The 23,551-nt window shown below is 35.9% G+C and overlaps 1 protein-coding gene and 1 non-coding gene across 7 annotated transcripts in view; both read left to right on the top strand.

Moving 5' to 3' along the window:
- Positions 1-23,551, top strand: part of PRPF39 (pre-mRNA processing factor 39) — a 31,449-nt gene that overhangs the window by 7,027 nt on the left and 871 nt on the right. Inside the window, exons 1-13 of one of the 6 annotated variants that reach the window (XM_019009982.4) lie at positions 4,388-4,410; positions 4,967-5,354; positions 5,458-5,620; positions 5,749-5,867; positions 11,377-11,544; positions 16,303-16,468; positions 17,262-17,369; positions 18,460-18,624; positions 18,938-19,064; positions 19,393-19,661; positions 21,137-21,321; positions 22,997-23,071; positions 23,308-23,428. In XM_019009982.4, coding sequence (XP_018865527.1) covers positions 5,534-5,620; positions 5,749-5,867; positions 11,377-11,544; positions 16,303-16,468; positions 17,262-17,369; positions 18,460-18,624; positions 18,938-19,064; positions 19,393-19,661; positions 21,137-21,321; positions 22,997-23,071; positions 23,308-23,428 — 1,590 coding nt within the window. In that variant the 5' untranslated portion in view covers positions 4,388-4,410; positions 4,967-5,354; positions 5,458-5,533. Of the gene's footprint in view, positions 1-4,067; positions 4,411-4,964; positions 5,621-5,748; positions 5,868-11,376; positions 11,545-16,302; positions 16,469-17,261; positions 17,370-18,459; positions 18,625-18,937; positions 19,065-19,392; positions 19,662-21,136; positions 21,322-22,996; positions 23,072-23,307; positions 23,429-23,551 lie in introns of those variants that run through there. The other 5 variants (XM_055361860.2, XM_019009980.4, XM_063697677.1 and 2 more) reach the window with 5 other exon arrangements.
- LOC115930721 (small nucleolar RNA SNORD127) lies at positions 19,727-19,812 on the top strand. The gene has a single exon (XR_004067333.1). It is a non-coding gene; the product is annotated as a small nucleolar RNA SNORD127 (small nucleolar RNA).

Genomic DNA, 23,551 nt, shown 5'->3' with positions numbered 1-23,551 from the left:
CCTTGTTTTTAATAGAATCTTGCTCTGTCTCCCAGGCTGGAGTGCAGTAGTTCACTGCAGCCTTGAACTACTGGATGATCAAGTGATTCTCCCACCCCAGCCTCCTCAGTAGCTAGGACTATAGGCACACACCACTGCACCCAGCTAATTTTTAGATTTTTTTGTAGTGATGGAATCTCACTTTGTTCTCCAGGTTGGTCTGGAACATCTGGCTTCAAGCGATCCACCCACCTTGGCTTCCCAAAGTGTTGGGATTATAGGTGTGAGCCACTTTGCCTGGCCATGCTACATTTTGAAATGATGGAAATGTTTTAGAATCTGGGTTTTGTATCCGTGTGACAATTTTAAAGGGTCACACATAGACACATGCCCCCGAATGCAAAACTAATGTGACAAACTTATAATGATATTTTACAATTTTGCAGAGATCTGGCTTTCTTAGTTTACGAAGAGCATATACAAACCAATAAGAAAAAAATTAGTAATGAACAGAAAATATGGGCAAAAGATGTGAAAAGGCATTTATGAAAAGAAATAAAAATTTTACTTACTCATAGTTAAGGAAATGAAAAATCAAAATGAGGTGCTACTTTGTTAAAAAAAAAAATAGATGAGCAAATGATAGCTATTGTTGCCGGGGATATAAAGCAATGGACAGTCTCATGCACTGTTGATGACTTAATCGGTTAGGAATTCATTTTGTCTCAAAGTAATAGAAAACTTGTATATTGATAGTAGTTTAAACAAATAGGAATTTATTTCCTCACACAATAGGAAGGTGGCATTTTGTTAGAGCTTGATGATGTCAAGGTTGGTATTTCTTAATTTTCTTGGCCAATGCCTTATAGACTACTTCATGGACATGAATCGTTTCAGGTATGGTCAAATCCAAAGTAAAAATAAATTGGTAGAAGGAAGAACCACACTAGTTGTGATTGTCCCTTTTTGTCAAAAAAGCAGAAGCTTTCTCAGAGCTCTGCAGCTGATGTTCTTTTCAGTTTTGTGGTCACTTACATGAGATTAACTATATTGCTGCTTTGAATGAAATCAGTATTTTATTAGTAAGGAAATTACTAATAGTGAGAAGGGATATTGGGTAGGCAACTAACAGTGTCTGCCAGATGACTAGTGCAACTTTTCCAGAGAGAAATTGTCAGCATCGGCTGTGCACGGTGGCTCACGCATATAATCCCAGCGCTTTGAGAGGCCGAGGCAGGTGGATCATGAGGTCAGGAGATCAAGACCATTCTGGCCAACATGGTGAAACCTCGTCTCTCCTAAAAATACAAAAATTAGCTGGGCATGGTGGTGCGTGCCTGTAGTCCCAGCTACTCAGGAGGCTGAGGCAGGAGAATCGCTTGAACCCGGAAGGCGAGGGCTGCAGTGAGCCGAGATTGCGCCACTGCACTCCCGCCTGGGTGACAGATCGAGACTCTGTCTCAAAAAAAAAAAAAAAAAAAAAAAAAAAGTCGTCAGCATCTTTCCAAATTTAGTATTATTCTTCAATCCAAAAGTTATACTCTCCAGAGTTTACCCACAAACAAGTTTCTGTTTTTCTGAATTATTTAGAGAACTTGGTAGAAGTATAACTTTCTTGGCCCTTCCCTAGACCTCAGAATCATGTAGTCGGTAAGGAATCTATATTAGTTTTAAACAGCTTACTAGTTGACTTGTTTGGAGCCAGATTTGCAAATTTCTGCATAGACGGTAGTGAAACTCAGATTTTTAAAGTATGGTAGACATATAATTGTAAAAAAAAAAAAAATGTATCCAGTCAACCTATAGCTGGCTTTTTAAAAAAATAACAAAAAACTTCTCCCCCCATTCAGTTAAGTAATTGCAGATAAGCAAAAAGAATAAAGCACACATCTCTCTTTTGTATGGAGAACAATTGTTAACACCAGCTGTCAGTTTTATTGTATTTTATTTGGTGTAAATCCTTAAAAATCTCTGAGTGCATGTGTGTATGCATATATATGTATTTAAAAAATCTATAATGGATATTTTTCTGTATCAATACAGATATACATATTTCCTTTTTAATTCTTATTATTCCATTATGTGAGTATATGATTTATTTTTTTTTTGAGACGGAATCTCACTGTATTGCCCAGGCTGGAGTGCAGTGGCACGATCTTGGCTCACTGCAACCTTCACCTCCCAGGTTCAAGTGATACTCCTGCCTCAGCCTCCCGAGTAGCTGGAACTACAGACACGTGCCACCACACCCTGCTAATTTTTTGTATTTTTAGTAGAGATGGGGTTTCACCATGCTGGACAGGCTGGTCTTGAACTCCTGACCTCAGGTGGTCTACCCTCCTCGGCCTCCCAAAGTGCTGGGATTACGGGCATGAGCCACCGTGCCTGGCCGAGTATACTATTTATTAAAGCAGTCTTTTTCTTTTCCTTTTTTTTTTTTTTGAGACGGAGTTTCACTCTTGTTGCCCAGGCTGGAGTGCAATGTCATGATCTCGGCTCACTGTACCCTCCTCCTCCCAGGTTCAAGAGAGTCTCCTGCCTCAGCCTCCTGAGTAGCTGGGATTACAGACATGTGCCACCACGCCCGGCTAATTTGGTATTTTTAGTAGAGACAGGGTTTCTCCTTGTTGGTGAGGCTGGTCTCGAACTCCCAACCTCAGGTGATCCGCCTGCCTCAGCCTCCCAAAGTGCTGGGATTACAGGCATGAGCCACCACGCCCGGCCAAAGCAGTCTTTTTCTTAATACACCCTCCAGTTTTGCTATGCAACAGTGCTGGTAATGAATGCCCTTAAACAAATACATGTTTTTTCTGATTATTTCCATAGTATAAAATATGTACAGTTGCTATTTGGTACACTCATTATTTTGATTTATGTCTTTATTAGTAAAGATATAGGTCTTTTTTATGTTTATTGGTCATTTGCATTTCTTCCTTTGCATTATTGTCTTTAAAGTTTTAGTCATCTTTTTAATTAACTACTATTAATATATTAAGTAGTAGTATATTCTAAGTATATTTCAAGAGTAAATCAGTTTTATGGTCTGCTTAATTTTGAGAATAATTCCTCATTTTAAAAAAAATGAGACATGCCCTATAATTTAATGATTTGGTTTCCATTTAAGCTGTTAGTGGAAGAGATGAAGGTAATTATGAAAATATAATGTGGTACTACCTTAAAGGGGTAATTGCTTATTACCTTATAGCCTTAAAAATTAGATGACATAATTTTAAATATATTATGTAGTTATCATCCAGACTGTAAGCCTTTCTCAAATATGTTTTTTAGAGGTAGGGTCGTGCTCTGTTGCCCAGGCTGGAGTATCGTAGCAGGGTCAATGCTTACAGCAGCCTTGAACTTCTGGGCTCAGGTGATCCTCCTGCCCCAGCATCTCCTGAGTAGCTGGGACTGCAGCTGTGTGCCACCATGCCTGGCCCCTTAAATGTGTTTTAAGTAACATTTATTCACTTTAAAAATTACTGTTTAATTTTTTAAAGCCATAATTTATATCTTCTATAATAAAGTTGAAACCTAGCTGTCAGGATTTATAATTCGTAAGTATATAGATATATTTAAGCAATATGATTTTATCTTTTCTAAAACTTTATCCTGAGCCAAGTGATGAGCTTCCTTTTGAAATGTTTATACCCATGACCAGAATTTTTGTCAGTTTTACTTTTAGCCTCCAGAACAGTCGTTAAAGATATGCCATTTTCCAGTGATTGATAGCAAGGTAACATTCAGGCACCGAATCAGATTCTTACCTAAATACGAAACATTGAATTTTAAATAGTATTTCTTCATTGGGTAGCAGGCAGTGTACTTACCTGTTTTTTGAATGAGGTAACAAATCCACAGTTATGGTTTTCATTCAAATACCAACAACAAAATGGCAGTTTTGTGAAGAATTTATAATTTTATTTACAATATAAAAACTAATGAACCTTCTGATTCTGACTTGTAGGGGATTAAGACTCACATTAATATTTCTTTAATAGCTAAATTAGGGCTTTTTAAAAGGTGTTGTTGAGGCCAAATAATTTTATTGGCATTTGGAAGATATTTCTCTTTTTTTCGTGTTTCCACAGATCGTTAACTGAAGACAGTATGCAAAATTCTCACATGGATGAATACAGAAATTCTAGTAATGGCAGCACAGGCAACAGTTCAGAGGTAGTGGTAGAACATCCTACTGATTTCAGTACTGAGATTATGAACGTTACAGAAATGGAACAGTCACCTGATGACTCTCCCAATGTGAATGCATCTACAGAAGAAACTGAAATGGCAAGTGCTGTGGACCTTCCAGTGACGCTGACAGAAACAGAAGCAAATTTCCCTCCAGAATATGAAAAATTTTGGAAAACTGTAGAAAATAATCCTCAGGATTTTACAGGCTGGGTATATTTGCTTCAATATGTAGAACAGGAGGTTAGTAACTATTAAAATGGTATCAGAAGGGACAAATTAATCAAGTCATTAATTTATATTGAAACAGTAGACCTTATTGTTTATGATTAAAATCGACTCATAATTTTCAAATGAAGTTGAATAACATTAGGTAGCTACATTTTTAGCTTTGAAAATAGCTTACAGCTTTTGTATGTTGTAGAGAGTCAGTAGTGTCAAAGCTTAATGTTTTGTAATAATTGAGGTGTAAGTGTGTGTGTAAAATTGCTGAAATAAAAAGTTGGCAAAATTAGTTCCTTCTGTTTCAATTGCATTTAGAAGGAAAAGGGGGCTGCTGCCTGTGTAGGTTTTTTTTTTTTTTTTTTTTTTTTTTTTTTTTTTTTTAAGTGAAAGCAAGTTTATGAAGAAAGTAAAGGAATAAAAGAAGGGCTGCTCCATCGGCAGAGCAGCCTGCATGTGGAGTTTTTAAGCCTGCCATTTATTATTTTTTTTTTAGATAATAACGTTTGAAAGGAATAATAAATATTTTTTTGACAGAAATTTCCACAATATTTAAATACTGTTTTATTTTTATCAGAATCACTTGATGGCTGCCAGGAAGGCATTTGACAGATTTTTCATACACTATCCGTATTGTTATGGTTACTGGAAAAAGTATGCAGACCTTGAAAAGCGGCACGACAACATTAAACCATCAGATGAGGTGCGTACATCACTGAATAAACTTATCTCCAATAGGTACTGTAAGCCAATTAATAACAAAACAAAGTTTTTTTTTTTTTTTTTTTTGGCTGGCAGTACCTACCATTTATGGTCAAACAATTTTTATAGGGTATTTATTTGCATTTGTCACTCTTGTGGCATTTGTAGCTAATATTTTCTCTCTTTGTTGGCAGGTGCGTTAAACCTCTACAGTTTGTCAAGCTTTGCAGTGCAAGCCTCTGTATTACACTGCAGCTTAACAAGTAGGGCAGGGCTTTTCTCTCACTTACATTTATTTCTCATTTTCCAAACAATATAGTTGGTTTGCTAGTCACATTTGCTACGTCTTATTGCATTTTTGGTCAGACGCTGTCATTGATGCTCTAATGGGTCTGTGCCCTATGGTCTGTAACCCAAAGCCTGCCCACACAACCCGGTCAGAATGCAGGGACTGCTGCGCTTTGAAGATCAAGACTCTGCACGTGGGGATCAGAACATTGCCATGTTCTATCCAACCTCCACCCAAATGGTAATGGTAGATTATTTAAACAAAATTCCAGTAATTAGTATTTCTAAGGTTCACCGGATAACACAGTGTTGCCTCTCTGTTAAGAAATAATTAAATATTTGAAGTACAGTTTGCTGTTTTCTTCTTAGGTTTATCGGCGGGGGCTTCAGGCAATACCTCTTAGTGTTGACCTTTGGATACATTATATAAACTTCTTAAAAGAAACATTGGACCCTGGTGATCCTGAGACAAACAATACAATAAGAGGGTATGTGGAACATTGATACTGAAATGTTTTTTATGATATAAATAATTATTCTGATCTTGATAATAGAGCTCATGAAAGCTAAGCTGGAAGTTTAACTTCTATTCCATTGTTAAAAAAATGATACATGTAATAAACTTAAGCTTTATGATTTGAAAATGCAGATAATAAAGCCCTCCTACAGTCCATGCCCCTTATGTCCCCAATTCCACTCCTCAAGGTTAATAGCTTGGTGTGTGTTCTTTCAGATATATGTATAAGTACATGTTTATGCGTATGCTTTCATACTGCTCTTTGACTTTTTTTTTTAATAATGTTTGGGAATCTCTTCCTGCCATATTTTTTAACAATTACAAAAAGTATTTTATAATACTTTATAAAAAGTATCTTATAAGCCAAAGTACTCTATTTCACCAAATCCTTATTTATAGGAACTAATCAGTGCTACAGTGAACATGTCTGTACAAGTCAATATTTTTTGTAGAATGCACTAGAAATGGAACTTCTGTCAAAGGGAACACACAGCTCAGTTTTATCAAATGTTCCTTCAAAAATGGTATCGATTCTAAACTCCCACAGTGTATGAAAATAATCATTTTCCCACAGCTGTGCCACATTTTTTGTTTGTTTTACCTCCAATGGCATCTCTTTTGTTTATGTCTTGATTGCTCATCCTGGTTTACCATGTTCTCATATGCTTATATAAGCCATTTTTTAAATTACCTGTTGATATTATTTGCTCATTTTTCTATTACATTATCTTTTTCTTGATTACAGTAGTTTGCTAATGTATTTGTTTTTGGTTTTCAAAAAAAAGCATGTGCATATTGCTTAAGAAGTTAGCTAATGTTAAACTGCTTGTAACAAAAAGTACCACCTCCACCTCCCTTCAAATATTTTAGCTCTTTCTTCTGGTATTTTCCACCATGTGTTTAATAGTAGATCTGTGTTGCTTTCTTTCTTTCTCTGTTAGCTGTAGACATTATGTATCTGTTACGGTAAATGAGAATTTTAACCCACTTACACTTTGTTTTCCCATTCCTTATCTTTCCAATATAGCTACAGAATAGGTTTCAATAATCAGCTTCAGTATTTTTTTTTAATCATTGTAAATCCATAAATAAGGATGGGCACAGTGGCTTATACCTGTAATCCCAGCACTTTGGGAGGCTGAGGTGGGAGGAGCGCTTGAGCCTGGGAGGTTGAGGCTGCAGTGAGCTGTGATTGCACCACTGCACTCTAGCCTGAGTGACAGTGAGACCTTGTCTCAAAAACAAAAAACATTAGCTGGGCATGGTGGCGCATGCCTGTAGTTCTAGCTACTCGGGAGGCTGAGGCAAGAGAATCGCTTGAACCCAGGAGGTGGAGGTTGCAGTGAGCCAAGATCGATTGTGCCACTGCACTCCAGCCTGGATGACAGAGCAAGACCCTGTCTCAAAAAAAAAAAAAAAAAAAGAGAGAGATCAAAAACCTATAAATATTTTTCATCATACTGTCTTTTCATTTTATAACCTTTTTGGTTTTTAATTGCTCCTCCCCTGCCCCTCATTTTTCTCGTTTGTCTAATTTTCTTTGAACATTTAAGGTTTTTTCATACTCTCCAGCAGCTTTGTAGAAGGCTTTAAATATAGCTTTCTATACAATCAGATCTGTTAAAAAATGTGTAAGTCCCATTTTTTCCTCTCCTTTGAGCTGTCTCTCCTGGAAACCTTCCTACTATAATCTGGACTGGTCTAGTTCTGCTGTACAAGAGTTGTCTTGGGATTTTCTTATCATCATGGTTCTAGGAGATGTCTTTACCTCACTTCTGGGTGAGTTTATTATTAGATCTCACTCTTTTCTTGATTTCATGTCCAACTTTTAGAAGAGTGTGTCCTATAACTTCTTGTTAAAGGATGCTTGGATGAAAAAATAATTTTAAGGTTTGGTAAGCTGTAGAATTTGGAGTTGAAAATTATTTTCTCCATAGAGCTTTGAAGGCATTATTTATTCCTTTATAGCTTCTGCTATTGCTTTTGAGAAGTCCAATACCATTCTTGTAGAATAGATTCTTTTTCTATAACGTGTTTTTCCTCTGTGGAAGCTGTTAGGATGTTCTCTTTGGGTCTGATGTAAATGAAGTTTTATAAAAATGAGCTTTGATGTGGATTTTCTTTTTCTTATTGTGATTATTGGGTGATTGGGTGAGTCTTTTCATTCTGAGATTCTAATGTCCTTCTATTCTTAGAAATGTTATTATTATGGATATTCTTATTTTGACAGTTTCCTTGCCTTGATTTTCTCTGTTGTTTTTAATAGTTGGATGTTGGACCTCTTCTTTTAATTACTGAGTTTTTCTTTTCTTCTTCCTATTTTTCATATCTTAGACTTTGTCTGGCTTTTTGAGGTATTTCCTTGACCCTTGTATTGGATTTTTAACATCTTCCATCAGATTATTATTATTATTATTTTTTGAGACAGAGTCTCCCTCTCTCCCCCAGGCTGGAGTGCAGTGGCTTGATCTCGGCTCACTGCAAGCTCCACCTCCTGGGTTCACGCCATTCTTCTGCACCAGCCTCCTGAGTAGCTGGGACTACAGGCACCTGCCACCACGCCTGACTAATTTTTTGTATTTTTAGTAGAGACAGGGTTTCACCATGTTAGCCAGGATGATCTGCATCTCCTGACCTCGTGATCCGTGCGTCTTGGCCTCCCAAAGTGCTGGGATTACAGGCGTGAGCCACCACGCCCGGCCCAGATTCTTAATATCCAAGAATCTTTCTTGTTCTCTGAGTGTTCCTTTTTTTATACTCCAATTCTTGTTTCATGGCTGCATATCTTTTTGTTATTTCTTTGATGATATTAAGGATAGTTGAGATTTTCCTCTGTTCCCAGGACGGTTTCCTCTCATATTTTTCTGTTTACCCATTTTCATCTCTGAGATACATGATCTCTGGATTTTTGTTCCTATTACAGATTAGATATTAACAAGCTATATGAGCCAGGCACAGTGGATCACTTGAGGTCAGGAGTTTGAGACCAGTCTGGCCAACATGGTGAAACCCTGTCTCTACTTAAAATACAAAAAATTAGCTGGGCATGGTGGCAGGAGTCTGTAATCCCAGCTTCTCAGGAGGCTGAGGTAGGAGAATTGCTTGAACCTGGAAGGCAGAAGTTGCAGTTAGCTGAGATCGTGACATTGCACTCCAGCCTGGGTGACAGAGCGAGACCCTGTCTCAAAAACAAAGAAACAAACAAACAAACAAACAAACAAAACACAAGCATATGGAAGCACTGTGTGTTTTGTATGGGGCATTGTCAGTTGGCCTATGGTGTTTCACAGTAGTGTAATCATGTGGCCACTCTTTTTTGCTGGTGGATTCCCAGTGATAGTAACCTTATGTCTTATTCCTGAGCCAAGCAGTTTGTTTAGAAAAGGATAATTTTATTTACTTGGGGAATGGACACCTAGCTTCTGAAATCCCCATAGCTGGGTGGGAAAGTTGAAGATTTCTCACCATTCATTAAGTATACCTTCTTCTAAACGTTCTGTCTTCATTTCATTACCTTCTTGTCTTCTTCCCCTTTTCTCCATACTTTTTTCAATGTCTGGTTAATTTTCTGAATCATTTGGGGTTCTGTAGGGACAGTAACATCTATTTTATGTTTTTGAAAACCTTACACCAAATATGCACATGCATGCATGCACAGACACACATGCTCTTCAATCTTTTATTTCTATATTAAACATATTTCCTCCAATGTTGGTATGTTTTTAACTTTGTTTATGGTGTCTTTTATCATATGGAGTTTTATTTTTCCTTAATGTGCTTCTGTTTTAATTCTTACTGGTTTCTGAGTTTTGTGCCTATTTTACCAAAAATATATAAATCCTGTATTTTGTTCTAACTTTTCTATAGTTTTTTGCTTATTCATTTATCTGAATTTAATTTCTATCTGTCATGAGATAGACATTAGCCTTTTATATACTCCCACTGTTGAATTAAAATATCTCCTATATCATACACCAAATACTCACACACACTGATCTCTTTTTTGTTTTCTTGGCTCTGTACTGTTCATCCATTTTTCTGTTACCTGGCCAGTGCCAAACGTGTAATTACTATAGCTTCCTAGTTTCTTATATTATCTTTCAGGAAAATGCCTGCTGCATTATCGTTTTACAAAGTCATTTTGCATTTTTGTATTCTAGATGAATAGTAGAATTTGATTTTTTCTCGTTCCACTCAACATTTTTTAGCGCTTTATTGAAATTGTGTTAAAATTGTGGGTTAACTTAGGGGAGTGTAGTTTTATACTTTTTAAAAATCTCTCTTGATTCTAAGATACTTATCTTGAAAGTATGTATCTAAAAGCTTTATCCCATTGGAGTATTAAATCCCAGTGATTAAAATTGCTTACAGAAATCTCTTGACATGACTAGGTATTTTAAAATACTTTGTAACAAACTTTTTTTTTTTTTTCCTTGGAGACAGAGTCTTGCTCTGTCATCCAGGCTGGAGTGCAGTGTTGAGTGGTGCAATTTCAGCTCACTGCCACGTTCGCCTCCCAGGTTCAAGTGATTCTCATGCCTCAGACTGCCGAGTAGCTCGGATTACAGATGTGCACCACAACGCCTGGCTAATTTTTGTATTTTTAGTAGAGATGGGGTTTCGCCGTGTTGGCAAGGCTGGTCTCAAACTCCTGGCCTCATGTGCTGGAATTACAGGTGTGAGCCATCGTGCCCAGCCTGTGATAAAACTTTAATGATAGAATTTTAGAATTGAGAGGGGCTTTTGAGAGGTTTAAAGTATATGTATACTTTTTTTTTTTGAGACAGAGTCGCGCTCTGTCGCCCAGTCTGGAGTGCAGTGGTGCAATCTTGGCTCACTGCAACCTCCGCCTGCCGGGTTCAAGCAATTCTCCTGCCTCAGCCTCCCAAGTAGCTGGGACTACAGGCATGTGCCACCATGCCTGGCTAATTTTTTGTATTTTTGTAGAGATGGGGTTTCACCATGTTGGCCATGTTGGTCTTGAACTCCTGACCCAAGGTGATCCTCCCGCCTCAGCCTCCCTAAGTGCTGCGATTACAGGCATGAGCCTGTAATCATGCCTGTAACCATTTCACCACGCCTCATGAAAATATTCTTAAATTGAGATAAAATTTGCCTCTCTTTAACTTCCTACTTGTTTTAATTTTGTCTTCTGTCATAAATCAATCTATACAACAGACATTTCAGATTTAACAAATACATGTCTACTCTTACCTATTTGCAATGTGTACATTTTGTATTTAATTTTCTATTTGATAAAATTACATAAAAAGTACATTTATCTATTCCCTTTGTTTTCTCACTCTTTTTAGGCAGCTGTTGTATGCTTTCTGTTATTCTGTCTACCCTTTAATCCCTACTTGCATAGGAAACAGTTGAATATAATTTTTGAAGTTAGCATTATCTTCTAAATTTAGAAATAATATTTTAAAAGTGATTTTATCTTGGAAAGATAACTTAAGAGTAATTTAATTTTTCAGAACTTTTGAGCATGCTGTTCTAGCTGCAGGAACAGATTTCCGTTCTGACAGACTGTGGGAAATGTATATAAACTGGGAAAATGAGCAGGGAAACCTGAGAGAAGTTACAGCTATATATGATCGTATTCTTGGTATTCCAACACAGCTGTATAGTCATCATTTTCAGAGGTAGGTGGGAAATTCTGATCATTGAAACATCTTTGATTACTCAGATAGTTGGTAATATTAAGTATTATAATTATCTTGAAATGTTATGTAAGCTTTTATTATGTGGAAAGAGGAATAAATTTTGTTGCTAATCACAACCTACATGCTTGCTTTTGACATTTTTTCATATGCCTTATGAAATGTTTAGAAATTTTACTGTTTTTAGATAGAAGTTTCTCCTTATTCATTTTAATGGATAAAGAAACACAGGAATTCTCTCTTGTCTAAGGTAGTTCAGAGTAGTGAAGGAATGAGAAAATAGTACCTAAGTTGAGTTATTTATTTATGGCATTAAATTGACAGAGTGCCTGGCACATGATAGATGCTTATTTTTTTTGAAACTTAATGATTTGCTAAATATACATTATTGTGATTGCTATAACACCTTATATCCAAAACAGTGAAGGATGCATTTTATATAATAAGTAGTATCTATTTTCAAACACTCAGGTATCATTCCATTTTAATTTTCTAACATGATTTTTCTGTTACAATTGGTATCCTTTTATTTTAATGATTACTGTTAAAACAAATAATTCTGTGTGTCATTATTTTTGTGTTCTGTTTTCTGCTTTATTCAGAGTATCCCATCAATAAGGATCCAGAAAGTCTTTCTGAACGAGTATGAGGACTGTGTCTTTGCTTTTAAATTGGCATGTTTTCTATTTTTTGTTATAATTTTTATGAGTAGTATTGTATAAACTTAGTATTTTCTATTTTTTGTTATAATTTTTATGAGTAGTATTGTATAAACTTAGGTACTTTTTAAGTGAGTGATTTTCTAAATTTTTTTTTTTAGTACCAAAAGTAGAAGACTTTTATGAAGCATTTGTAAAGTACTAAGGATCAATGTGCTAAAGGTAGAAGTTATACAGACTCAGGTTAGAAATAGGAAGCATATAGATAGGAATATTCTCTCTGCTCTTGATGAAATAGAGGAAGCAGGCAGGTTTCTAAGGTATAACGACCTAGGAAGACACTTGCTGAAAGATGTTAACACAAGTAAGAATTGGCATATGGAAATGCTTGGTAAATAGTTACCAAACACATAAGTACAAAAGTACTTAAATTACCTGATGGGCCAAAGAGGGTGTCTTTTCATAGACTAGTTCTTCTGTGATTTAAGGTATAGGAAAAATCTATGACTACAAGAACTTTACTGATGATGGAAAAAAAATATGTGTAGGAAACACACATAGCATTTTCTATATCCCAGACACTGTGCTGAGTGCTTTGTAACTCACTTAATCCTCCCAGTAACCCAGTGAGGCAAGTACTATTGTTCCCATTTTATGAAAGGGGAGACACAGGGAGATTAGCATATTTATCTAAGGCCACAGAGTTTGTAAGTGATTGGAAGCTACTTGGAACCTAGACAGTATGGCCCTGAAGTTTTTGATATGTTCTCCTACAAATCTTTTTTATTTCTAAATAAATATCCCGCTAGGCTTTTATTTATTTATTTTTCTTTAAGTTGTCAGTTACCCTAGGCTTTTAAAAATGCATATATACTTACAATAGATATTAGTGGGATTATATTACACATACTGATCTATAATCTGATATTTTTCACTTAATGCATTTAGAACCACTTTCCTTATCAGTTATAGTGAACTCACAAGTAGTCTTTATGCAGTTCTTATAGTTTATATAAGTTAACTAATTCACATGACTAACTGCTTTGAGAACCATTGAATGTTTTGTTTTTTTTTCCGTAACACATGCCTCTTTCTTAAAGTCATTTATTTAGCATTTGCTGTGTACCTGTTGATAGGCTATTTAAGTCGTAGGAATGAAGGCCCAAAGAAGCCATGTGTAAATAGCGTTGCCTGTGAGTTGGTCAGAAGGATAGAGGAGGAGGCGTGTGTTAAAAAACATATTCTAAGTGGTATACAGTAATAATGGAAATATTTTTATTGTGCTTGTGCATTAGGCTTGTACCATTGGATGTAACCTGCACATTATCTCTGAGATAATGTCTAATTTAAAACCTTCTTTAGCATGAGGACTTTGTGATCTGGTCTAACATCCAGGTCCAATCCCTGGTAGTTCCTGAGCTCTAGACACACCTAAGTCTGATAACTTCCCAAAGGGCAGTGTTGTTTTATATCTTTATGACTGTAATACCTTTTCCTCTTTCCACTTGTCTAGTGGACTTATATTCCCTGAGACCACACAGTTTTGTGTCTTCTCTGTGAAATTTTCTCTGGTTCACCTATATTGAGATACCTAGTCTGTTATTTGTGCCACGACTTTACCTACATTTATTTACATTTATATTAGCACCAGTAACACTGCTTTGAATTTATGTCTCTTATATCCTCAACATGCCTGTCAGTTTCTGAGGCTTAATTCTTTGTATCTCTAATATTTAGGAATAGAGCTCAATATATAGTAGGCACTCAGCCAGTCTTTACTGAATAAATGTTAGCTTTATAATACAAAAAACTGCTGAAAAAATACTGCTTAATATTATGCACATTTTGTCACTGTTTTAAAGAAGTTGTTACATGATGTAGCAATCAAGTCATTTTAGATTTATGTACTGTACGTAGTTATTTTGAAATTTTACCTTAAGTTTTTAATTCATTTGTTGACAATTCTGAGTTTTAATATTCATCTGTAATTAAATGTTTTTTCATACTACATATTTGAGAGTTACTTCCTTATTTTTAATTTTTTAACATAAGGCAATCTGTTAATTTTTTTCCACCTGGTGCTGAAATGGGCCGTTAGCCTCTGTATCCATTGACTTTGCAAAATTTAAATTAGATTCCGATGTTATTTATATACTTTTTTTTTTTTTTTTTGAGGTGAAATCTCGCTCTGTTGCCCAGGCTGGATTGCAGTGGTGCAATCTTGGCTCACTGCAGCCTCCACCTCCCAGGTTCGAGTGATTCTCCTGCCTCAGCCTCCTGAGTAGCTGGGATTACAGACGCCCGCCCCGACACGGAGCTAATTTTTGTATTTTTGGTACAGATGGGTTTCAGCGTGTTTGCCAGGCTGGTCTCAAACTCCTGACCTCAGGTGATCCGCCCGCCTCAGCCTCCCAAAGTGCTGGGATTACAGGCGTCAGCAGGCGCCCGACCTGTTTGCTTACTTTTTAGTAACATTTTTGATAGTAGTATAGAGGTGGGAATGGGAGTTGTGAGACTAGAGGCTGCAAGGTCATTTTATGTTCATCCAGCTCAAAAGTCCCGAGGTGATGAACGTGTATTTAAAAGGTACAGTCAGTAGGACCTGGTATCTAATGTAAATGAAAAGCTAGGTGGAAGAGATTGAGAGATGTAGTGGTTGAGAGTACCATTAATCAATATTAGAAATGCTGAGGGTGGCTGGGCACGGTGGCTCACACCTGTAATCCCAGCACTTTGGGAGGCTGAGGCGGGTGGATCACCTGAGGTCAGGAGTTCGAGACCAGGCTGCCAACAAGGTGAAACCCCGTCTCTACTAAAATTACAAAAATTAGCTGGGCGTGGTGGTGCGCACCTGTAATCCCAGCTACTTGGGAGGCTGAGGCAGGAGAATTGCTTGAACCCGGGAGGTGGAGCTTGCAGTGAGCCAAGATATAACGATTGCACTCTAGCCTGGGCAACAGAGCAGGACTCCATCTCACACAAGAAAATAAATAAAGAAATACTGAGGGTATTCATTTTCAGATGAAGATGCCACACTTATTTTAAAATATTTCATATTTGAGGTTCCAAAGGTATATTCAAATTGTGATGGTGTAGATATTTTAGCTCCTCAACCTGGTGTTTTTGATTAAAATTTGTATGTATAAAAATTATTGCATGTTTTTATAAAAGTGAAATGATATTTTTTTCAAAAGTCTTTTTATAGATTAGCTTAAAACTAATCCACATTTCTTTGTGCAGAGTATTGGCAGTTGGATATGCTAATGTGATTAGGAGAAAGGTTTGGACTTGTGTTGTAGTTTTGAGAGTCATCATGGTATACTTACTTCAAGCTGTATGAATGAGATTGGCCGGAAGTATGTATTAATAAAAATAGATGAGAACCAAATGGAGAGTGGAATACTTGGGCATAGTAGCGTTTAGGGCAGGTAAGAAGGGGAATAAGACATAGAGCAGCAGTCAGAGGCTTGGAGGACCATACTACAAAACAAGTGTCCATTTAATTTTATATATGAGGTAATTGATAATCTTAATTGGGCCGTTTCATTGGATTTTTGCGTACTCACATGTGGATGAGGAGTATTTGGGAGGTGGGAAGGAAATGCTATATTTGTTGGTTATTTACAAGTGATCATTTAGAATTTAAATATGGATTACAATATTTAATTTTACTGTAACTTTTATGTCTTTGTAGTAAAATAGATTCTATGACACACAAAGAATAGGTATTATCATCTTATTTTACAATTGAGGAAACTAAGATTTAGAGAAAAGAAAAACTTCCCTTAAGTCAGATAACCAGTAACAGACAGAACTGAGGTTTGAATTTATGCCCGTCCATGCCTTCTCCATTCCACTGTAAAGGTAGGAAGAAATTGAAGATGTCTATAGACTGTTTTATCATATGGTAGTGTTTTATCATATATGGTAGGATTTTACTATAGAAAAGAAGGAGAAAAGGTATGATATTTTGGTTTCTTTTTTAAATCAAATCCTTTGAAAGAGTAGTATATAGTAGGAATCTCAGTATGAGATCTAAAATTATGATTCAAATATATATATTTTTATTGTCTTCCTTTAGATTTAAAGAACATGTACAGAATAATTTGCCTAGAGATCTTTTAACTGGTGAACAGTTTATTCAGTTGCGAAGGGAATTAGCTTCTGTAAATGGTCATAGTGGTGATGATGGTCCTCCTGGTGATGATCTACCATCGGGAATTGAAGACATAACTGATCCTGCAAAGGTAACCAGTCTTATTCTAAAGTTCGTCAGTGGCCAGGTGTGGTGGCTTATGCCTGTAATCCCAGCACTTTGGGAGGCCAAGGTAGGCGGGTCACCTGAGGTCCGGAGTTTGAGACCCATCTAGGCAACATGGTGAAACCCTGTCTATACTAAACATACAAAAATTAGCCAGGTGTGGTGGCACATGACAGTAGTCCCATCTACTTGGGAGGCTGAGGTGGGAAGATTGCTTGAACCTGGAAGGCGGAGGTTGCAGTGAGCTAAGATGGCACCACTGTACTCCAGCCTGGGCCAAAGAGCAAGACTCCATCTCAGGGGGAAAAAAAGGTCTTTAGTGCAGAAGAAACTGGACCTGTTATCCCTTGACTCCATGAGTGGCACAGTGATCACTTATATAACTGGCCATTTACCCAGTGACTTGTAGCTTGTTTGAAGTTAATTTCTGATTAAGGCAAGTGGGGATTCAGTAGCTTGTATGTATAGATTTAAGGTAGAGAATCTATTTTACTACGAGACACCCCCAAAAAAAATTTAGCTTAGAAGGAATATTTTGCCTAGGTTGTGTATCTACTAGCCCCATTTAAGAAAAAAAGAAAAAATATGAAATGGTTAATTAGGAAGTTGTGTGATAAGTTTTAGTGTTGTTAATTGGATTTTGCACATAATTGCCAACAGTTAAAAATCTACCACTATTCTAAGACTAAAATATCTGTGAATAATACTTAAATATAAGCAGTGATATTGAAAATTTTCAGTATACAGTTTGTGAGATTTTTTCCCTTTTTCTTCCCAAGCTAATTACAGAAATAGAAAACATGAGACATAGAATCATTGAGATTCATCAAGAAATGTTTAATTATAATGAGCATGAAGTTAGTAAAAGGTGGACATTTGAAGAAGGTGTAAGTGTTTTTGTTTTGTAATAGTCTTTAAAATACAAAGTAGGAATAATTTATTTTTCTTTCAATTTTGATAGCACTATCTCTGTTGTAACTTTATTTTTGCATATTTAAGCCATAACTTCAGATGTTTGTCTCATTTATTGTAATCATTATTAGTTTTTCCATTTTCCCTGATGAGTTTTAGAATGTTTGAATTCAGATTTACTTGAATTGCAAGACATCTGCTTAATCTGAACAATTTTATTCTAATTGTCCAATTTTTAAAAGTCAACTTCTTGGGGTTATACTTTACATACATTACAATTCACCCATTTTAGGTATATAGTAAAATGAGGTAATTTCCCACAGTTTTAATTCTTTGGTTTTTTTTCTGACTGCTTTACTGAGATATAATTCACATGCCATATAATTCACCCATTTAAAGTATACAGTTCAATAGTTCTTAGTATATTCACAGATATGTACAACCATCACCACAGTCAATTTTAAAACATAATCACCACCTCAAAAAATAACACCTTAACTTTTAGTTGTCACTACCCCTACCTCCTCAGCTGCGACCCTCTACCCCCAGTGCTAAGATACCACCAACTGCTTTTTGTTTCTGTAGATTTCCCTATAATGGCCTTTCATATGAATGGAATCTTAGAATATGGAATCATTTCACAGATGTATGTATATACATTGTAGTCATCACAGCAATCAAGACACAGAACTCTTTTAGCACTCCAAAGGTCCCCTTGGCCCCTTTCCAGCCAGAGTTCCCCTCTCCACTCCTTAGCACTAGGCAGCCATTGATCAGCTTTCTGTCACTATCGTTGTTCAATTTTAAAATATTCAACAAAGTATAAAATGTTCTGTACATTAAAAAGCATGTAATTGGCAAAATGGCAGAATAGAGAGAAAGTGTATTATTTCATTTGTTTGTAAAGCTTAAGGAATTTAAGGGTTAATTTTAAAAGTTTTTAAAATTATGAAGTATTAAAAATTTTAATTATCAATTTTTAAAATTATTTGTATTAACACTGTACATGTGCATATTTTGGTGATATTGGTTTACTTTCATTGGCATGTTACGATTTCATTACAGATTAAAAGACCTTACTTTCATGTGAAACCTTTGGAAAAGGCACAACTAAAAAACTGGAAAGAATATTTAGAATTTGAAATTGAAAATGGGACTCATGAACGAGTTGTGGTTCTCTTTGAAAGATGTGTCATATCATGTGCCCTCTATGAGGAGTTTTGGATTAAGGTAAGAAAATCATGTGCTCTTAAACTTGAATATATTATAAACATTGATCTAGTGACTAACCTTTTTTGTACTTCTGTTGAATGTTGTTCATATAACTATATCTGTTGCATTAGGAGATGGTCTGCTTGCAACCAGATTTGACTGCTGCATATGCCAACCTCGTTGCCTCTCTTCGTCCTTCCTTACAGAAACTAGTCTAGTGGTTCAATAAAGGTGCTGAATGGGTTTAAAAATAGAATTTTATCGTTCTGTCACAAATTTAATGGCTTGTTCAACTGTAAATTATTCAGTATTTCCTCTTTTCTGTATGTAGTATGCCAAGTACATGGAAAACCATAGCATTGAAGGAGTGAGGCATGTCTTCAGCAGAGCTTGTACTATACATCTCCCAAAGAAACCCATGGTGCATATGCTTTGGGCAGCTTTTGAGGAACAGCAGGGTAAGAGTGGAGAAATTCAGTTGACATTTTTGAGATTTTAAGTTATTTCAGGAAACAGTGACAAATTGAGTGGTAAGGGATGGTGTAAAGCAGAGTTTGGCAAACTTTTTCTCTAAAGGGCCAGATAGTAAAAGCCATGTGTTCTGACTTTCAGGCTTTGTAAGCCATTGTAGCCCCGAAACAGCCATAGGCAGTGTGTAAATATGCATGGCTGTTTCCCATTATTAGTTGCTGGATTTAGCCCATGGGTGATTGTTGCCAGTATCTGGTTATAAACGTTATTTTGGTTGTTTAAACCAAAGCATAAACATTTAATTACTGTTTCTAGGTAATATTAATGAAGCCAGGAATATCTTGAGAACATTTGAAGAATGTGTTCTAGGATTGGCAATGGTTCGTTTACGAAGAGTAAGTTTAGAACGACGGCATGGAAATCTGGAAGAAGCTGAACATTTGCTTCAGGATGCCATTAAGAATGCCAAATCAAATAATGAATCTTCATTTTATGCTGTCAAACTAGCCCGGCATCTTTTCAAAATACAGAAAAACCTTCCAAAATCAAGAAAGGTGCTTTTGGAAGCAATCGAAAGAGACAAAGTATGCATTTGTATTTTTAAGAGTATCTTCTATTAAAAAAACCAGTGGTCAGTATATTTTCACTGTGGCAACTGTGATGAAAGATTTGGTCTGTATGTAATATATTTTATTACTAAATGAGGACAACAGTCCCTCTAAACTGATGTTGCCTTTTAAAAATTTTTTTCAAATTGTTTTGAATTAAAAGTTTGAGACATTAAGATTATTGGGTTAAAATTGTTGTAGACATTGTGATACTTTATATTTTCCCTTTAGAAATTATCAACAAATTTACTGATTACTAAGTAGAACAGAGGACTTGGGAGAATACTTCATAAACAAAAGCATAGGCGTTGCCTATGTTGTAAGCACATTTAGAAGTGAGATGATTTTGCTTCTCCATAGAGTACTTTTTATATATCAATTGAAAAAGGCAGTGTATAGGTAATAGGTAATTTCTCAAGTTTTAGGATTTTAGTTATTGCCAGGTCTGTTTAAGATACAGATTTATAGCAGTTTGCTTCTAGCTGCAGTTTAAGATGTTTATCTTTTTTTTTTTTGAGTCTGTCGCCTAAGCTGGAGTGCAGTGGTGCCATCTTGGCTCACTTCAACCTCTGCCTCCTGGGTTCAAGTGATTCTCCAGCCTCAGCCTCCCGAGTAGCTGGGATTACAGGCATGCATCACCGCGTCCGGCTGATTTTTGTATTTTTAGTAGACACAGTTTACCATGTTGGTCAGGCTGATCTTGAATTCCTGACCTCAGATGATTTGCCTGCCTCGGCCTCCCAAAGTGCTGGGATTACAGGCGTAAGCCACCGCACCTGGGCTTTTTTTTTTTTTTCCTGAGACAGAGTTTCATTGTCACTGAGGCTGGAGTGCAGTAGCGTGATCTCAGCTCACTGCAGCTTCCACCTCCTGGGTTCAAGCCATTCTCTTGCCTCAGGCTCCCAAGTAGCTGGGATTAAAGGTGTGCACCACCACGCCAGTTAATTTTTGTATTTTTAGTAGAGAGGGGGTTTTACCATGTTGGCCATTCTGGTCTCAAACTCCAGACCTCAAGTGATCCTCCTGCCTTGGCCTCCCAAAGTGGTGGGATTATAGGCATGAGCCACCACGCCCGGTTAAGATGTTTATCTATAGTTGTAGTAAAGATTTAAATTATTTGAAGCATAGAGATTTTTTTGTTTTGTTTTGTTTTCTAATTGTCATGGTAGGTCATGTCATACTAAATACAAGATAGAGTTTTAATTTACTGTCATTGAACAATTTGCATTGTTTAGGAGGTACTAGGATGATCAATTGATGAAAAATTCATCAGTGTGTTAATGAATTTTTTCACCCCTTTAGATATATGCTGAAAACATTTAGCATGAGTTGTATTTTAATACAATTTTCAATATTTTTTCAAATTGAGACATAAAAACTAAGGCATTTTAAATATCTGTGCTCTAATAAAAATATTTTAGAAATATTCATTGATGCTGCTTTTTACACAGGAGAACACAAAGTTATACCTCAATTTACTTGAAATGGAATATAGTGGTGACCTCAAACAAAATGAAGAAAATATCCTAAATTGTTTTGACAAAGCTGTACATGGTTCATTACCTATTAAAATGAGAATTACATTTTCTCAGAGAAAAGTGGAATTTCTTGAAGATTTTGGTTCCGATGTTAATAAGTAAGATATTAGTTATATTACCTATTTGAATGATAAATGAGCATTGATATTTTTGTATGGGGATTTGATGATTAGTATAGATTAATACATTGTTAAATTTTAAAATGTTCGCTTAGTTTACTTTTTCCTCAGGTATATATGGGGGTAAATTCAATTTTGTAAATGTATATGTACTTAACAGGAAGGCATAAGGTTTGTCTTTCCTTCAAAACTGTTTTCCCAATTTTAGAATGACAATTTAAACCATGACTGAATGAGAGAAGGCAGAAAGGAGCAATCCTGTGAAAAGGGAAATGGGATAAGGATTGAACCCTGAAACCCAAATATTTAATATATAGGTCAATAAAGATGGATGGGATTAATCTCCAGTAGGAGTGCTATTTTCTGAGATTGGAGAAGAGGATGGATATGATCCCACAGAACATGCCTAGTGGCCTCATCTTCCTTCAATGTAAAAGGCCGAAAGTTGAGGATGGTTGAAGAGAATGCTCCAGTGGATTTGGGAAAAGGACAAGTTTAAGATTAAATTTACTAAGAGTATAAATATTGGCTAGAGCATTGCTGAAGTTCCAGTCTTACCTGATTCTAGTAAGGAAATACACCAGTTCCTGTTAGGCATGTGCCTTTTATGATTATTCTCATTTAGATTTCTGTTGAAACCACTGTAGATAAACTAAGAATTAGTTGTGTCTGGGTGTTTGTATATGTGTGTATATATTTTTGATGGCTGTGTAAAATTTCAGTGCAACTAATATAACAGCTAATGTTTATATTAGTGTATTTTAATGTATTAATGTATATATTTGCGTGCTTGGCCTGATGCCAAATGTTTTATATTAGCTATCTTGCAGAAAATTCATAGCAGTAGAATGAGGGTGTAGGGTTCTGTTCTCTTAATAGATGAGAGGATTAAACAGAGATTAGGCATTTTTTCTGAGGTCATGTAGCTATTATCACATTGTGGAGCTAGGACTGAACCTACTTCAGAGTTTCTGCTCTTAACTGCTTGTGTGCTGTGTATTTAGTGTCTTATGTTTACACTGAAGAAGGTACACAAAAGATGAGATATGTAATTCTAGCTTTTAGTCTAGTTGAATGATATGATTAACAGGAAATAAGTAAGTGTATGAGGTAGCAAATAACTGCTAGGAGGGCTGTGTGTCTCTGGATCAGAATGGATTTGTCATGCTTCATAGAGAAGGTTGGGCTTCATTTAGTTATTACTGGATTCTGATAAACTGAGCAGAGGACACAGTGGCGGAAGCAAGTTGAAGCTCATCTAAAAGTAACATCTGCTTGATTGGAGGTTTTTGTGAAGTAGTGGAAGCGTGATCTTGACTGTGTTGTGCATTGAAAGCTAGACTGAATTGATAGCACATGCAGTAGGTAGTTGACAGTAGTAAGCTATTGGAATTTTGACCAGTGATGTTAAATGACATTATTTTAATTTGGTAAAAATAGGCAGACAAATCGGAGATTCAACACAAGTGTCATTTAGTCCATTATAAGTATAGGGAATGGAGTGTCTGAGTATCAGGACTATGATTTTAGTAGTAGAAATTTTAAAAATAAAGGAGCCGCTTAGAAATTTTCTTAGGCAGTTTCCTAAGTAAAAACAACTTTAAATATTTAATAAAGTTTGTTTTCCAGAGGATATTTTTTTCTTTCCTTTCAGGCTTCTGAATGCTTATGATGAACATCAAACACTCCTGAAAGAACAGGATTCTTTAAAAAGGAAAGCAGAAAATGGGTATGTCACTTTTTGCTAAGTCAAGAAGGCGTGCTTCATTATGGAAATGCCTTCAAAGACAAATGTTTTTAAGTGTTACTTTTATGTTGTAATTTACATACTTTATTTTCATGATTTGAAAAAGTCTTGAGTGATTCAGAACTTCAGTAAAACAAATATACAGATAACATTCATCTATTCGTTAAAGTTCTTACCTGTGGGAGTTTTGAAAGCTTCCATTTTGACGTTTTATATAGATCAGAAGAACCAGAGGAAAAGAAAGCACATACAGAAGATACAACTTCATCATCTACACAGATGATTGATGGTGATTTACAGGCAAACCAAGCTGTATATAATTATAGTGCGTGGTATCAAGTGAGTCTGCATAATTATAATTCTTTGTTCATAGATGTTATTAGCATAAATTAGGATAGTTTCTTTTTCTTTTAAAAAAAGTTTTTGTTCCAGTTGTGTAATACATTCTTTGGTGATTAAGTA

The sequence above is a fragment of the Gorilla gorilla genome, chromosome 15 (genome assembly GCF_029281585.2).
Source record: "Gorilla gorilla gorilla isolate KB3781 chromosome 15, NHGRI_mGorGor1-v2.1_pri, whole genome shotgun sequence".
Taxonomy (NCBI): Eukaryota; Metazoa; Chordata; class Mammalia; order Primates; family Hominidae; genus Gorilla; species Gorilla gorilla.
Note: the sequence above shows the minus strand (reverse complement) of the source record. Positions and strands in the feature narration are given on the sequence as shown.